The 16,608-nt window shown below is 37.8% G+C and overlaps 1 protein-coding gene across 3 annotated transcripts; it reads right to left on the bottom strand.

The window, feature by feature from the left end:
* Window positions 1-4,098: 4,098 nt before the first annotated feature.
* Window positions 4,099-6,158, bottom strand: LOC116316846 (integrin alpha-M-like). 3 transcript variants are annotated; one of them, XM_039616625.1, is made up of 4 exons: window positions 5,968-6,158; window positions 5,190-5,331; window positions 4,766-4,861; window positions 4,099-4,584 (listed from the first exon to the last, which is right to left on the bottom strand). In XM_039616625.1, the coding sequence occupies exons 2-4, from the start codon at window positions 5,307-5,309 to the stop codon at window positions 4,492-4,494; spliced, it is 309 nt and encodes a 102-aa protein (XP_039472559.1). In that variant the 5' UTR covers window positions 5,310-5,331; window positions 5,968-6,158; the 3' UTR covers window positions 4,099-4,491. The 3 variants fall into 3 exon arrangements, 2 of the variants coding, with proteins under 2 accessions (XP_039472559.1, XP_039472560.1); XM_039616626.1 differs by having other exon boundaries at window positions 6,020-6,158; XR_005614101.1 differs by lacking the exons at window positions 4,099-4,584; window positions 4,766-4,861 and adding an exon at window positions 5,071-5,100.
* Between the last annotated feature and the right edge of the window lie 10,450 nt (window positions 6,159-16,608).

Here is a 16,608-nt window from a genome sequence, read left to right as displayed (position 1 = left end):
ACCATCATCATCTTAACTTCAAATTTATCTGTACTACCTTTTATGTAGCCTAAAGCTGGGCATATACTGTGTGATTTTTGGCCCATTTTGAGATGATTTTTCAGTCGTGTGACCATTTTGGGGATCGGCCCGAGTCTTGCCTTAATCGTCTGTCATGCATCATGTAGTATACATGGGGTAACGAGAAGCGATTAACACCCTCACAACCAGCTCCTGATCATCAACCATATGCTCGCAAGAAAATCAAACCTGTTTGAAATCCTGTTGCCCCTCATGAGGGTATCAACGCAACCTCTCACACTGCACACGCGCAAACACAGAATGCAAGTGAAAAAGACGGAGTAGCACGGCAGTGCCAAGTGATCTGGACACAAGCGATGGAGGCACAACTTGTAGAACTTTGGCAAGCTCATCCAAGCCTTTTCGATGTGGCCTCACAAAATTATCACGATCACAACAACCATGAAAGAGATGGACATTGCTGCTCAATTGCAGCTGCCTGGTCAATGTTTTTCATTAGCAATTTAGCAAAGTTGATGGTGGTGTGTATGTCTGTGTGAGTGAAACACAGAGAAGGAGAGAGGGGGAGAGCGAGAGACAGATTTTGTGTTATAAACTTCATATTATCACTTCATATTATAGACGCAGTGTGAGCACTCAGGTCGCATCAGAGCATCGGGCTGTATAGTGTGAGACCTTGCATCATGACCAACGAACTTCTAACCCCTGCGATTCAATCATAAAGTTTGAGCAGGAGCTGAAAAACGCGACTGAAAAAATATCACACAGTTTATGCCCATCTTAACTCTGACCTTTCATTTGTTCCTGTTTAGGCTCAAATCGGTTTGATGTGTCAAGGCCCATAGTGACGTGAAATAATAACTCCCCTAAAATGCGTCAATCCTAAAGTAACGAGCCCGTTTTGACGTGAGGAGTAGAAAGTACAGATATTTGTTTAAAAACGCCGGGAGTAAAAGTCAAAAGTTGTCAGAAAAATAAATACTCAAGTACAGAAATGAATTATCTGTACTTCATTATTTCCCACCTCTGGTAGTAGATAATATGCTGCATGTTTTAAAAGGTGATTAAATTAATACTGTCAAGATTTCTAAATTTTCTAAAAGGATGATATTTCAGGCTCTTTAAGAATAAATGTATATAATACAAGACTTGTCACTGGATCTGTGTTTTGTAATACAAGTTGAGAAAGAGCACAGAGGTTGAAGGGGCCACTACCCTCTTACACATCTAGACCTTTCTTCCTCCTTTTTTCTAGTCTTTTAAGATGCATCAGTTTAACCTGGCTGCTAAGACTTGTGATGGTCAGGTCAAATGTGCAGGTCAAATATTTTTAGCATATTGTTTCTCAATGTAAGATTGCAATTGCTGAACCACACCTTTCTTTGAGTACAGCTAGTTTGATATTCTAGCAAACGTTTTTTTTAAATACTTGTGTATGAAATGTTTTGATATTAGGTTAAAATGTTACATTTAAGTAAAAAGCAGAACAATCTCATGTTTGGCATTTATTTTGTTACTAACACAGATGGTGTGGATATTTAAAGCTGTGCTCATTTTTCCTTAAACCCAGCTGTTATATAATATCTCCACCTGAAAACCCACTCCAGACTTTAGAGGGCATTTGAACAATGATAGGTTTGCTTATCAAGTGAAAATATTGGCAAATTCTTTTAAGATGCATCAGTTTAACCTGGCTGCTAAGACTTGTGATGGTCAGGTCAAATGTGCAGGTCAAATATTTTTAGCATATTGTTTCTCAATGTAAGATTGCAATTGCTGAACCACACCTTTCTTTGAGTACAGCCAGTTTGATATTCTACCAAACATTTTTTTTAAAATACATGTGCATAAAATGTTTTGATATTAGGTAAAAATGTTACATTTAAGTAAAAAGCAGCACAATCTCATTTTTGGCATTTATTTTGTTACTAACACAGATGGTGTGGATATTTAAAGCTGTGCTCATTTTTCCTTAAACTCAGCTGCTATATAATATCTCCACCTGAAAACACACTCCAGACTTTAGAGGGCATTTGAACAATGATAAGTTTGTTTATCAAGTGAAAATATCGGCAAATTAACTTTTACGAAACTGTAATTTTAAGAGCAAAACCTTTAATCAATGATTTTGTCGGCCTGTTTCCTGCCACATATTATCTATCTGTTTTTATAAAACAGTACTGTGGTGGTAATGTGCAAATCAATATTAACACTTAGTAAACAGACTGGTTATTTAATTTCTTTATGGTCGATCTTAAACCTGTCTTGGCAGAACTTTGGTTTTTACTGAAGTGAACTGGTTCTGTTTTATTATATAAATCTTAGGGCAGTTAAGGGGGTGATGTGTTAGCAGATCACCCTACGATTGAAGCATCACAATAATTTGCCCGTTTAGTACATATACCCTATAGCATATCAAATTTAATGTATCTAATTTTCTTACATTTCCCCTGTTCTGTCTACTTCTTCTTTCCTGTTACATTTCTAATGTCTCATGAATTCTTGCATTTCTTATTGCAATATTAGGATACAAGGGAGACTAGTCATGAAACATGGAATACAGGGGAGGAACAGTAACAAAATCCTAAAGACTAAAACTATAAACATAACCAGTGCAGAAAAAAACTAAGAGAAATAGAAATACAAATGATTAAAGTAGAAACCAAAACAATGCCAGAAGAAGCCTAAAAACCAGAAACACACGCATTTTAGGATCCATCTTTAAGGATAAACGTTTCCTCACAAAATAAGTTCTCTGTTTTGCCTTGCTGCACAGGCATTCAGTCCAAGAATCCAATTTTGGTTTATGGTCAAGCATAATACCAAGATACTTGTATTTACTCACATGCAGGATCAGCTTTCTCCATTTGTGAAGGTAGGCTGGGATCAATGACTGTAGAAAATACAGTCATTGGCTGGGATAATTGTTTCCTGCTAACGTCTAAAGACATTTCTATCTCTAGAAATCTAGATCGCAAACCTATTGCAATACTCAGCCCCTTGTTGGCTCTCGTTCTATAACATCTGCTCTAAAGCAGCCTGTGCGACCTGAAGCCTTAGAACAGCCGCTCTCTCTTCACATCTTTAAGCCTTGCAGGCTCTTTCTTCTCTGTTGGTCATCAGCAGCCCCAAGCCTAATTCAGGCTCTTCTCTTCTACAGTTTTCGGCCTTTTGCAGGCTCTCTGTTCACTCTCATCCAGCTGCAGCTCTAAGTCTAACACAGGTGTTCTGTCTCCTTTGTCGCAACTTTCAGCCTTCCCCGGCTCTCTGCTCTCTGTCGGCCATCTATGGCCCTGAGCCCTAATGCAGACTCTTCCTCTCTCTTGGCTCATTGCCAACTCTTAGCCCAATTGCTGTCACTGCTTCTCTCCCTCAGCTCTGTGAATCACCACTTTACCACGTTGGAGGGGTTTATGTGTCTCAGGGGCTATTTTGGTGGGGTGAGGGCAATGCTGCCTGGTGGCTGGGCATGGCCCAGCATAGCGCAGCCCAGGGGGCACAGCCTGCCCTACTGTAGGCATACCGCTCTGACTGTCAGAGTATCCAGCCTCCTTGGAGTCACTGGGTGGGTTGATTGAAGGTCCTTCATCTGGTGACTCAGTAGTCCCACTAAGACTCTACAAAAACGTTGTCACTGGACTTCTGTGCAAATCACAGTTTTTTCATAAAGAACACCATTTATGAATATAAGGATGTCAACAAGTGCACATGGCTCAGGACACCTTAGGTCCCAGGTCGGTGACCAAAGCAAAAACTCGGGTGTCAGAGTTCAGTGAGACCATGCAAAAAAAAAACATTATGTAAAGTCTTTTACTTCTGTAGCATTATTTTGTAAAATGATGGTCCTTTTCCTAATACATAAATATGCAAGAATATGCTGATGTTATCTTTCTTATTAAAAGTGAGATAATGAGTCATATAAGAATGAAAAAAGGAAGCATAGTTGTGTTCACATGCTGCACAGGATAAACACTGATGATTAGTAAAAATTCACAACACAAAGCTGACAAAACATCTTTTATTGTTGATCAGATTAGAGAGTAAGATTCTTCAAAAAATAAAAAGTCACTCTGAAAAGACACTTCCTAACATAATGCATCACAGGACTTTCACAGACTACATTTAATCTCATCCATTTTATTTGAGTATTCAGACTTTGTGTCTCTTTTGTCCTCAGGTGTCTAAAGTTTAAGGCATTGATTGACAATTGTATTTTTCTGCTCGGATGATTTAATTTCAGCAGTTTTCTGCTCCTGAAGGTAATGGAAGGACACAGGTAGGAGCCTCTATTATAGATAACAGTAAATGAGCAAGCAAAGGAGTGATTTCAAACACAACAAGCTATCTTTTGTTGAATGAATCAAATGTGGTAGTATGCACATTGCTACACACACTGTCCATTCCGAAAAATATCAGAAGGGCCTTAAATTTTTCATATACAGTAAATGTACAACTACAAATGTGATTTTGTTATTCTGCTGTGAGTGCACTTGCATCATTCCCTGGAGCATCTTCTGCACTTTCTTTTATCATCTGTTTATATTTGCTCTGGAAAAACCCAGCCTAGAAGTGCAAGGAAAAGACATAAAAATTCAGAAATTGTGTATTACAGTTCCAAACAAAATGAATGAAAATAACTATATGAGTGACTATAAAAACCTTTAGCATTTATTTAACTGGTCATGATCTCTTAAAATCTTAAAGCTGTGTAATGAATTGAAAAAGTGTAAGAAGAGTCTTTCACCTTATACAGGCCAGCAGTGAGAAAAGCCAGAATAGCCAACCCTCCCAGGCATCCTCCAATGATGGCTTTAGTGAAATCTTCTACCTCTGCTACAATCTGAGAGATGAAGAGACACAATGTGGATGACATTTAAGCTCTTGTACATCTCAAACAAATGAAAGTAATTTGAAATCACCTTGCGAACAGGAGGGTTGTTGTTAGACCCTGTTGAAAAGTAGATGTATTGTTCTTTGTCATACTCCACAGTGGCTGTACTGGTCAAGAGGAATTTAGCAGATTGAATTCCAATCTATGGAAAAAAATTTACTGTCCAAGGACTTGCACTCAATTCTTCCCTTTATTAGAAAATAAAATGACTGCTGGATGGATTGGAAGAGCAGCAGATCAGTGATGAACTGATACAGACTTGATCCTGATGCCTTACCTGCTGAATGGTGAACTTCCTGTAGGAGAGTCCAGCTGGATATGTGAGAATAACACGACTGTTGTAGGAGTTTTCTCCTCTGTTCGCCACTGAGACTGTGACATCCAAAAGCTCATCCATGCCCACTTTAACCTCTGAGGATCTGTGGAGTATGAAGGAGGATGAGAATAAAGGGAGAGGAAAACAGACTGCACTGTGTTGGTGAACGTTCCATAAGCTAAATATAGCATGTGTTTGTGTTGAATTCCAACAATATGTTAGAATTCAAAATATGTAGTATGTAACATATATGCTGTGCTTCAATGTGGATGCTAAATACAGTGTTTTATTATACTTTGTGTATTATGTCAAATCTTTGAGCCCTTTAATGTATGACACTTATGAATGTGTTGTATGTGAAAGGCCATAGTTGATGGTTTTTCTAATCTTTTGAAAATGAATGACTTTTGTATTTTGTTTTATTAAGAACCTGAGGGCCTAAAATGGAGGTGTCTGGGTGCCTTTGGTGGGGGCATTTGCACTGTGGTTTTTTATGCACCCCTGGTTTAACCAGCAGATTAGTGTAAAGGTGTGTAGAGAAGAGATATGTGTGAATTGGTGATTTTTTGATGCTCTCTTCATCTAGAAGCCCATTTGCCCACTGGTGAACTGATATGCTGTTGATTAACTTTGTCTAAGTGGATTGATGCCTCTTTTGTTTCGTGTTTCTTTATTATTTTTGTCAAAAAAACAGCTTCTTGAGTGTTTGAACCCTGTCTCTGTGTAAAGTATAATAGACCTTGACGCTTTCTTGGGGAATGGTGAAGTTTCCCTGTCTGTTGTATAATCACCCGGTGAAGTTGAAATCCACTTTCAGGTCATCGACACATTTGTTGTCAGTGCCGCAGTTGATCTCAAACCCCAACTGTGGAACACAGCATGATGTGAAAAGCGTTTATATTACACATTATTTACAGAATAAAGGAAACATAGGTGAATCGAACAAACAATCTGTGTGTTCTGCCATCAAGCTGTGCTTTTCCATTTTGGTTAATGGGAACAAGATTTCTGTTAATATTGTTGATATGCTTTTGGAAAACATCAAAGTCCTCTGCATACCTATCTAAGCTATCTAAGAATCATCTCAGACAGACACTTCATAAGATAGTAGATGTAGTTTGCTACTGCTGTTTAAGCAGATGAGAACTACACAGGCTCTCCCTATGGTCAAAAACAACAAATACATAGACATAGAAAGTAAATACAAAAGTAGAAAACTGTACAGTTTTTAATAAAGTTTACATTTACTGAAGGCATGTGCTACTGGAGAAATGTTGGCTCATTTATTTCCAGTACTTCAGTAGAAGTAGTTTTGCATGTCAACAATAAAGTTAATTCAGAAAAAGTAAGTTCAAAACTAATGCTGTGTTTTTCCAGGGCCCTGTTTCAGAAAGCCGGTTTAGTGCAAACTCTGAGTAAGTATACCCTGAGTTAACGAAAAGTCTGGGTTTTCGGTTTCACAAAGCGAGTTTAGATTAATTCTGAGTGAGTTACTATGACGACACACTCCGTGAAGCTAACCTGCCCCCTAGCAGGTTTACTTCAACTAACCCTGAACTTCTCCACCTCTTTGTCGGAAACCTGACTGTAGGAAGTGTCAGACATGGCGTGCCCCTTCCTTGAAGAGCCAGTAGATGTTGAAGCCCAAATTCTCCGCAGAGCTCTCCGCCGGGAGAGAGTGATTAGAGCGCGTTTGGACATTTTATCATGTCCTGATGATTTTCTGTGTGAACGTTACCGTTTTTCAGCACAATCGATAATTTATTTGAATAACATCCTCAGGCCTTATATTGCTCATGTGACACATCGCGGACATTCTCTCTCAGTTCTGTACATATTATTTGTATTGCACTTCGTTTTTTTGCAAACGGGAGCTTTCTGTATAATATTGGTGACGCTGAGCACGTTTCCAAGGCTACCGTCTGTCGGGCAGTCAGGAATGTTACAGTTGCACTGAAACGTCTCCTGTACTCGTTTGTGGTGTTCCCGGTCATAGACCCACAAGATTTATCAAAGAGGATTCCACAAAATTGCAGGTATCAGGATGAACAAAACTTAATTCATGATGTGGTGATACTTGAACTACTACTTAGATTTTACATTTATTTTCAGGGTTCCCAGGCGTGATTGGCTGTATAGATGGCACTCACATTCCATTCTGCTGCTTGAAGAGTTCCATTTCAAAAAGCATTTTTTATTTTCTTGATCAAATAGGTCTTGTACAGCTGCTTTACAGGGAGCTATTGAAACACAGAAAATAGCATTGACATTCATAGTACATGCCTACTTAGGTTGGTTGTAAATCAGTGCTGAACATCTTACTGAGGAAAGGTTTGTTGGAGAAGTGGCTGGACCCTCTTCCTCTACATTTTTATATTTCATTTTACTTGCTGCCAGGAACGTTTGGGGCCTGTTGGGTTGCACATGCGCTCACATCACATCACAAAATAAAATGTATAAATAAAAAATAAAATGAAATATAATAAAATAACGTGTTAAATGGGTGGAAATCCTAGATCAATTTTAAATTAACACTCACGCATTGACTCTGTCGGCTATGTTTTGCCATGCATGCTCCCTTTCTTTTGCAGCTGAGGCTGTGTTACTTTTTTTCCATAAAATTTGCATGTTATCGGCATATGCTGCCATCAGAATTTCGGCCTCAAGCGCTGTAAAATACATTGGCCGCGCCTTCTTTCCCTCCGTCTCCATGGTGACTCGCTTAATCTGTGCTCCACTAATCAGGGCTTTATGCGCGTGCTTAACTTGGGGTTAAAGCAACTCCGCGTTGATTGAACTAATTGTTATCAGCCTTTCTGAAACCGAATATTCCGAGTTGGACAGTTCGGGGTTACTCAACCCTGAGTATCATTTTTAACTCTGAGTTTTCTAAACCGGCTTTCTGAAACAGGGCCCAGTTCATGTCCAGCTTGTCACAATACGGCTGTGTGCAGGCAAGAGTAGGACCCAAACGCAAACTCGCAGAGACAAAAAGTAAACTCAAAAAACACAGTTTTATTGCTGGCGTGGAAGGGAAACAAAAAACAAAACTGGGAAAACTAATACTAAATCATACATGGAAACACAGGGAGAATCACACAGCTATGTTGGAGGACGCAACACTGACAAAGAGAAACATGGGGCTTAAATACACTGTGGGATAACGAGGGGGAATGAGCCACAGGAGGAGAGCACAGCTGGGAGTAATCAGGCAGGACGAGACAAGGGAAGCAACACTAGAAACATTAACATAGGACACAGACTGTGAAAGTAAAACAGATAACACACTGACTGAACTCAAGACATGTAAACTTAACAGACTGGGGAGACAGAATATAGGGACCTGAAACATGGGACAGAAAGGCACAGTAGACACAACATGAACATAACAACGCCATAGGGGAAGAGTAAAACAAAATACAGGAACACAGGACCTCTTTCAAAATAAAATGGGAAATATAATGAAGCGCAAACATGACAACATAAGAAACACAGACATGAAACACATGAAGGACAAGGGAGACTTAACAGGGGTTGGATATTCAAGGGGAATCTAATAAACAAATGAACTAGATAACCTAATGAACTTAAACATAAACCATAAATATCAAAATAAACTTAAAACGCTGGGTCAAAAGACCCAGGATCATGACACAGCTAGTACATTTTTAAAGGTATTTACAGGATAAATTATTGTTGTCTGAGCCTGCTGAGCAAGACTTGGTCTGAGATTTGTGTTGGAAGGAAAACCGTCAAATGTGAATTTGAGCTCATTGGAAAGTTGATTGAGAACATCGTCTGGGCAGGCCTGCAAAAAGACAGCAGTGTTAGATTTAGGTTCAGTGTTGAAAAACTCTTAAAAGCAAAATGGAAATCAAATTCTGCTGTTCACCAAATTGAGTTTGATCTGTTGGTTATGTCATTTTTTCTCTGATGTTGTTTTACCTCAATAAAGAAGTATACAGTTGAACAGTTTGGAGTTCTTAAATCAACAATGACTGATTGAGACTCCTCTCGTTGTTTCCCACTAATATAAGCTCGGTTGTTTGGAGGTTTGCGAGTGGCATCCAGTGTAAATGTATAATTAATTCTTGCTTGAGCTGGAATAAATCAGAGTTTAAAACGTTACAAATGTACATACACTCAAAAATGAAAACGGATGAAAACGGATTTTGATTTTGAAAAAGTGAGGAGAATAAAGAACCTCGATCAATCGTAGACACTCTGCTCATGGTAAAGCAGACTGTAGCTGTGTTCTCCAATGGTTTTGAGCAGCTTACATTCTGAGTAGGGATTTGGTTTGGGCTGAATAACACCTCAGCTTCAATCATTACTATGGGTCTTGATCTGGAAAAAAGGAAAAGCACATGTGGCAAACAACATTTGGCTTTTTAGTTAGTACAACAGCTGTCCTCCTTTTGGTAATTCAGGTCAGACTTCCCAACAGTCTAATCTTTCCTTTGCTCTACTGACATTTGATATTTTATAAGACGCTAATCATCAAATGTTTTACCTCATTTAGAAATATACTTTTTGAAAGAAAACAACATTTCTTTTTAATGTAATATTACAAAAAATTGAACAGAAGTGTTGAATGACCGATACAATTCATCATAACTCATTCAACTATTTGATCTTGCTAGCACTGCTTAACTACGAACTGTTGCTTCAAATCTTGACCTATATACATCTGTTCTGGTAATGTAGTCATTTCCTTTTTTGCATGGAAATCATTTTTTAGAACAAGGCTACTGTTATAAATTACTCATTTCATTTTGAGACGATGTCTGCTTCACGCTTTGTGAAGTGGACGCACATGCAGTAGTTGCAATACTGCATGCAAAAGTTGTATTACCGCATTACCAGCAGAAGGAGATAACATGTGTAAAGGCAAGAAGTCGGTAGTGAACAAAAAAAACGTATAAAGAACATTTCAAGGGATAATATTGCTAGATACTGGTTTGAGATCCTGTAACAGAAAATAAATGAGAAGGTAAAAGAGAGACACAGTACAACAAATTCCACTTTAAAAGAATTTTTTTTCATTATGCTAACTTAAGTAGTAACTTCAAATGAATTTTTGCCCTTTATTAGAAAAGTGCCTGATCATTAGTTGAAATGAGATTGATGAGTTAATACCATATGAAAGGTAATACTATATGTGTCATTTTTAATTGCACAATAGCTATAAAAATACATCTATGTTTGTACCTTCAATAGAGAAGATTTTGTCCTGCAGACTGTCTTATTATTTCAAGTGCATTGAAGTTCTGCACTTGAAACACATGATTGTCTGAGGGATACGATGCAGTGGTGTCCAGTTCTTGTTTTGCTGCACTGTAAGTAAATGCACTCCCCACCTAGTATTATTAAAGAAATGTTTGAATTGTTATGGAGCATGATTTGCTCAGTACAGGTTATGGTCCATAAGTTTATGGACTGTATTTTTATCCCAATTATCATCAAATTTATAGACAGCACCAGGTAAAGCACAGGTAAACATTCTCTGCTGACTCAGTAACGTCCTCTGTCATCAATATCAGCACAAAAACTGTGCAATGGGAGCTTAATGGCATTGGTTTCCATGGCCAAGCAGCTCCTGGGGATGTCCCAGGTGGGAAACCAATGACTGTAGAAAACAGTCATTGTGAGAAACCTGTACTTTTCTCAATATAGTGTAGAATCTTGGGAATTTATTCTGATGGTTGACTGAAACACATCATCAGTATGAAACTCAGCATTCTCCAGGTTTATATAATGGAAGTACTTACCCAAATAGCAAATTGAATAATGTTTTTGCTCTCTGCTAGTTGTGCTGCACTTCCCAGATCATAACGATCATGGGATTGTCCATCAGTAATTACTATCAAGACCTTCTTCACATTTGGTCTGGAACCTCTTTGTGGGATGAAAACATTTTCCCAGCCAAGTGAAAAAAAAATCTACTTTCAACACAAAACAGCTTTTTATAGTGCAGATTATTGTCATGGTTAAATTGCATGTATTATTATTATCTCAACATGCATCATTTTTGTGTCATCTTTCAGTATTGTAGATATTTTTGCACTTTGCAAATCCAACTAATGCAAGTATTTGAATTTGTCACGGTTCTGGGTCCGTTGGACCCAGTATTTTGAGTTTATTATATTTTGGTTTACTTTTGCATTATGGATTGTTTCTTATGTTTCTCTGGCGCTTTGTGTTTCAGTTATCTTGGTGTTTTGGATTTTCTCATTTTGTGGTGATGGTGGTGATGATGATTATTGTTATTGAGTTCCATGTTTCTGTTTATTGGTATTTAGGATTTGTGTTCTCATGTTTTGTGTGAGTTTAGTTCCATGTGTCATTTTCTGTCTCTCTCAGTGTCAGGTCTGCGTCTTGGTGTTGTGTTCTCATTTCCTGTTTTATTGTGAAGGTCCGCGTCTCATGTGAGTGTGTTCAGTTTTACCCCTGTCTCGTCTTGTTGATTATTCCCAGCTGTGTTCCCCACCTGTGTGTAATCTCCTTGTGTTTCTCTGTGTGTATTTAAGTCGCGTCTTCTGTGTTTGTAGTTGCTGGTCCGTCTGTGTATCTCTGTGTATCCACCATGTTTCTTCCGTGTGTTCCCTGCTGTCGCCATCTTGTACCGTCGTCCACCTTGCTTTATGTTCAGGTTCGTGTTCTTGTTCATGCTCTGTAGTTTAGCTGTCCCAGTATAGTTTAGTTCTCCATTTTGTCGTTTGCCTCTCGATATTTTTGTGTCAATAAATCACCTTCACACCTTCACGACTGCCTGCGCTTGGATCCTCTTTTTCCTTTATTCACACGGCTCTCCTCACTCGCCGTGACAGAATTTAGCCTTGGTTATGCTCATCAAGTCTGTGGAAATAATTCTTCAAAACCCAAATCTGTCTTTTGAAAGTCTTGCATTAGTCACACAGTACCTAGTGTGGTGAGATTCACAGAAAGAAAATCATCTGGACAATAAGTCAGCTGTAGTGCATCATAATTATTATTGCATCCCTCACACAACATGTCTGATGGCCTTAGCTGTGTAAGTAGATCCTCTCAGCTGACTGATGCCACTGATGTCAGTCTCCACTGATCCAGATGAGAAAAAATTTTGCAAATAAAAGTGAACCTGCGGTGAATTAGAGAACTGGGAAACAGAAAACTGCAACAAAAAAGGGCGGGGGACAAATGTTCAAAACATAATTACATATATAATAAATTATTTTGTGTTGATTTAAATGACAGAGGGACTGCAGGTCTTACCTGTACATCGTTTGAGAGAAATGACTGAATCAGCGTTTTCACAAATATCTTCATTATTTGAAAGTCTCCATTGTATATGCTGCCTGAACCATCCAACAGAAAAGCAATGTCTGCTTGCAATGGTGGGCAAGCTGTCAAAGAGATTAATTTCAAAATGAAATTAATGTTAAAGGGTTAACTTGCATCATGCAAACAAAGGAATCTACGCCGCTCAGTGAATGGATTATGAGTATCACACACTAAGACAAATTTCTCGTTAATGACCCTTTGAGTTCATTTACTGTCTAAATACTAAATGTAATCTGATTTGACAGACAAAACATAAAACAAAACACTTAAAAGAATCAGTTTGATCCAAAAGAAATTTTAGAGGTTTTATTAAAGTTCATGTAAAAGATCAACCTCTACATTTATTCTTAAACATTTACTTTTATTTACTTAAGAAATGTTTCTATGATTTTAAGTGTCAGGTACTGTAATCACATTTTTCAGTACTGTAGTAATCTAATGCATTATACAAACTTCAATAATTCCATTACAATTGCAGTTATATTACTACATGTGTTGCAAGCATTCTTCAGATATTTTTAAGATAGCTGGATAGAAAAAAAATCAAGTGTGCCTTTTCCTTCCAGCACACTTGTGTCACAATCACAGACAGCATGGCTACAATCAGCACACTAGAAGATAGAATGTGTCCTAATTAGGATAGGGATTTGTGTCAGTGTGTGGTTTACACTGTTAACAAGCCTTTATGTAAGATTGCATTTCAGGTTATAGGTCACTTCACAGAATAAAACAAAAATGACATAATGAGTACAGGAACAACTTACTTTCCACTGGGAGTAAATTGACAACTTAAAATATTATTTTTTTACAGGAAGGTAACAACTTCCTGTTTGTTATTTTGTGGTATGGCAGTTTTGGATGCATCTATCCATTAGGGGTGGGTTTCAATAATCGATTCATCGATTAAAATCGATTCTGGCTTGGATAACGTGAAATCGATTCATTAAAATCCTGAATCGATTTTTTAATATAAATTTATTTTGCCCGAAACGCCAGAATCTCTGGTGAAACTTCACAAAATTTACACTTTTTACACTTCCCACTTATTACACACACTTCCTATTCATGCTAAGAACAATCAATCTGTCATAGAGTAAACTTTGTATTGTTTTAATATATTTTTCTATTCAACAAAGACAGCATAATTTGATAGTTTTGCAAAGACTAAATGCATTTAGACATAGATACTGTATAACACTGACACCCTCTCAAGTTCCTCCTATCACCACTGTCTCTTTAAATTACTGTAGTCTTTTGTATTTACATTTTTTTGGCTCATGGATGGAATAAGTTGGAAGGATGAGTATGGTATGACTAGCCCTGCACAAAACAATCAGGTATATATAGTAGCTGCAAAAACTACTAATTATTTAGGATCTTAAATCCCGTTCAACAGCTTTATTTTTTCACAGTGCATTTCTACAACAACAAACATCAAAACATTCTAATAATAAGTTATTTTAGAGTCAGAAGTTGACTGAGCTCATGACACATTTCACAGAGGATAAAGTGCAAATAAGGAAATGGCCATCACAAAAATATTTCTAGATGATATGGTTTCACTTCATAATTTACAGATCATTTTTTAATACTAAAAGAAATATTTTTTAATTAAAAACTGTTCCTGTGTATACTTACAGTCATGTTTCGACAGGTTGTACTTATTCATAATTAAAGAACCAAACCCAAAATCAGAGGGTACAAATTTGTCTTACCTGATGAAAATAGTGTAGCACAAATTATCCTGTCCATTGTATTGCTTCCATTAAAAAAGTGATTGTATTTTTTTTTTCATTTGACTGATACAGTAGGTAGGTGAGGTATTCCTTCTGTGTCACAGGAGTTGTTGAATTCAAAACGCAAAAATCATGACTGATCAAAGGTAAGGCAGGCAACGACTTCATAGGAGCTACAATAATGACAGCACTGTCTGTTTTATAAGACACACTGCTGTGGCGGTGGTGTTTAATTTTGATCCATTTGTTCAAGAATTCTTTTCTAAGAAAAAGAATAAATAAAATCAATAGTAACAGACCTGTTATTTCATTACTTTATGGTCAATCATATGAAATATTTGTAATCATAAAAAAAATTACAAAATGAAAACTGTCTGTTGGGTTTATATTTTATTATTGTCATTTGTATTAAGAAACATGTAATCATTTGTGTTTAGAAGTATATAGTTGATGGCATATTGAAAGAATGTCTCATCCCAGGAGGTCTGTAACAACGCTGTGTAGCATGAAGAGGGGAGTGTGTTCACTCCTCTTCAGAGTGTTCTGGCATAGATCACACACCTCCTAGGAGAGGTCGTATCTTCTCTTGCTGATATATGGTATAGCAAACATACGTATATCTGTTTGAGTGTAAGAGCCTTTTGTTCAGATGTACCGCTAGACTCCTGGCACCAGCTTTGGGGAGTCTTCACGGGGTCACATTTTGACCCCACACATATACACACACACACACACACACACACACAAGGTATTCTTTGTTCACATGTATACCTATGTAAGCCGTTATATGTTAATGAACCTATGCATATTCATGTAACCGCAATAAAAGGAGTGCTATGGGGAACCTGGCTGAGAGTCTGGCGGAGGTCAAGTGGGTGGAACGACACTTGGCTCCAGGCAGGCCTCCCTCATGCATGAGTACTACAAAGAACTTTGCCTACTTGTGTCTTGTTTCTGCTGTGTAGCAAATTGTCCTGAACGTTCCAGCGAATAGGTTTATGCTACAAACCTATCACTGTCTATTATAATTATTAGCTTTGCTTCTCATACTAATTTAATGAAAACTGAATAACATTGGTTCTGGTTAACATTTATCACATCATGGCTCAGACAAGCCTGTTCTTGTAAAAGAAATCATCTGACTCCCTTCTTAACCGTTTCGTACCATGTGATAATGCCTAAATTCTGTTTGTGGCAGGCAGTATTATAAATCTGGCAAGCAGGTCTGGATTCAATATTTTATTTATTATTATTATTCATTTCATTTATATGGTTGTTTGTTTCTATATAATCTTGAAAAAGAGAAAACACTGGAGATCTTCTGTGGAGTTACCAGATGTGCACATGTCACAAAAGTGAAGAAATTTTGTTTAAACATGTTGCCATTGCTAATTCATTTTATCTTACAGTTTAAGATCTAGTTAAAATCCATCTAAAAATAATTAATTTATGTGCCTTGTATTGATAGTAAAGACTAACCACCAGACAATGCCTCTTGCCTTCCTGTTGTGTTCGTGTCAAATCTGACCGATTTACAAATTTAAAAAATATTGTGTTTTACATCCAATTGCCCCGAAGCCTTATGACATCCTCCACACTATGCACTTGAACAAATAAAAGTGATGAGCACCTCTTTCGTTGAATTTGAGTGTTTTAATCAACTTTGTTACATCTGTGGTGTTCCCGGTCAAAAGTGACTGCCATACAAAATGAATGGGAATTGTTGGGTCTGTGTTTCCACAGGCACCACTAGTTTAGAGACTTATTCCTCATGAAGAACACAAGACAAAACAGAACATCTTCAACCGGTCTTTTACTCGCTAACGAGGAAAGGCTTGGTCAGAACCAGGCTGTGAAGCTAAATGCTCCTCACCTGTCTCCAGACCAACTCCTTCAAAGAGCAGCTCTCCTCGCAGCACTATGTGTGTGTATGTGTGTGCAAGAACTTGTGTGTGTGTGTGTATGTGAGAATGTGTGTGTGTGTGTGTGTGTGTGTGTGTGTGTGTGTGTGTGTGTGTCATGGGGGTGCGTTTGTGTGACCTCCTGCTCACCAAAAGGATCATAAAAGCAGGAAGCTTACAACACAAGAAACACATCTCCCAGATAGGATGTATCTACAATAAAACCCACGTCAGCCTCCCTCAGCACCAGATTGGCTGGAGAGGTGGTCAGAAACAAAGGAATGTCTTTGATCCTACAGTTTGAACTAAGACTTTACAAATTTAAGAAACACAATGACAACATTCAACAATTTGACTTAACAGGAATCCATCCAAATAACGATGCCTACTTGCATAATTCTATCTAACCTTAAACCTAGA

Source organism: Oreochromis aureus, linkage group 8 (assembly GCF_013358895.1).
Source record: "Oreochromis aureus strain Israel breed Guangdong linkage group 8, ZZ_aureus, whole genome shotgun sequence".
In the NCBI taxonomy this organism is placed as follows: Eukaryota; Metazoa; Chordata; class Actinopteri; order Cichliformes; family Cichlidae; genus Oreochromis; species Oreochromis aureus.
Note: the sequence above shows the minus strand (reverse complement) of the source record. Positions and strands in the feature narration are given on the sequence as shown.

What these genes read in the sequence shown, in the direction of transcription:
- LOC116316846 (XM_039616625.1), bottom strand. Translation starts at nt 5,309, where the DNA reads ATGGATGAGCTTTTGGATGTCACAGTCTCAGTGGCGAACAGAGGAGAA. An exon ending in GGAAGTTCACCATTCAGCAG is followed by an intron (nt 4,862 to 5,189) that starts GTAAGGCATCAG and finishes TTCATCTCTCAG; the next exon opens with ATTGTAGCAGAGGTAGAAGA. An exon ending in TCACTGCTGGCCTGTATAAG is followed by an intron (nt 4,585 to 4,765) that starts GTGAAAGACTCT and finishes TTGCACTTCTAG; the next exon opens with GCTGGGTTTTTCCAGAGCAA.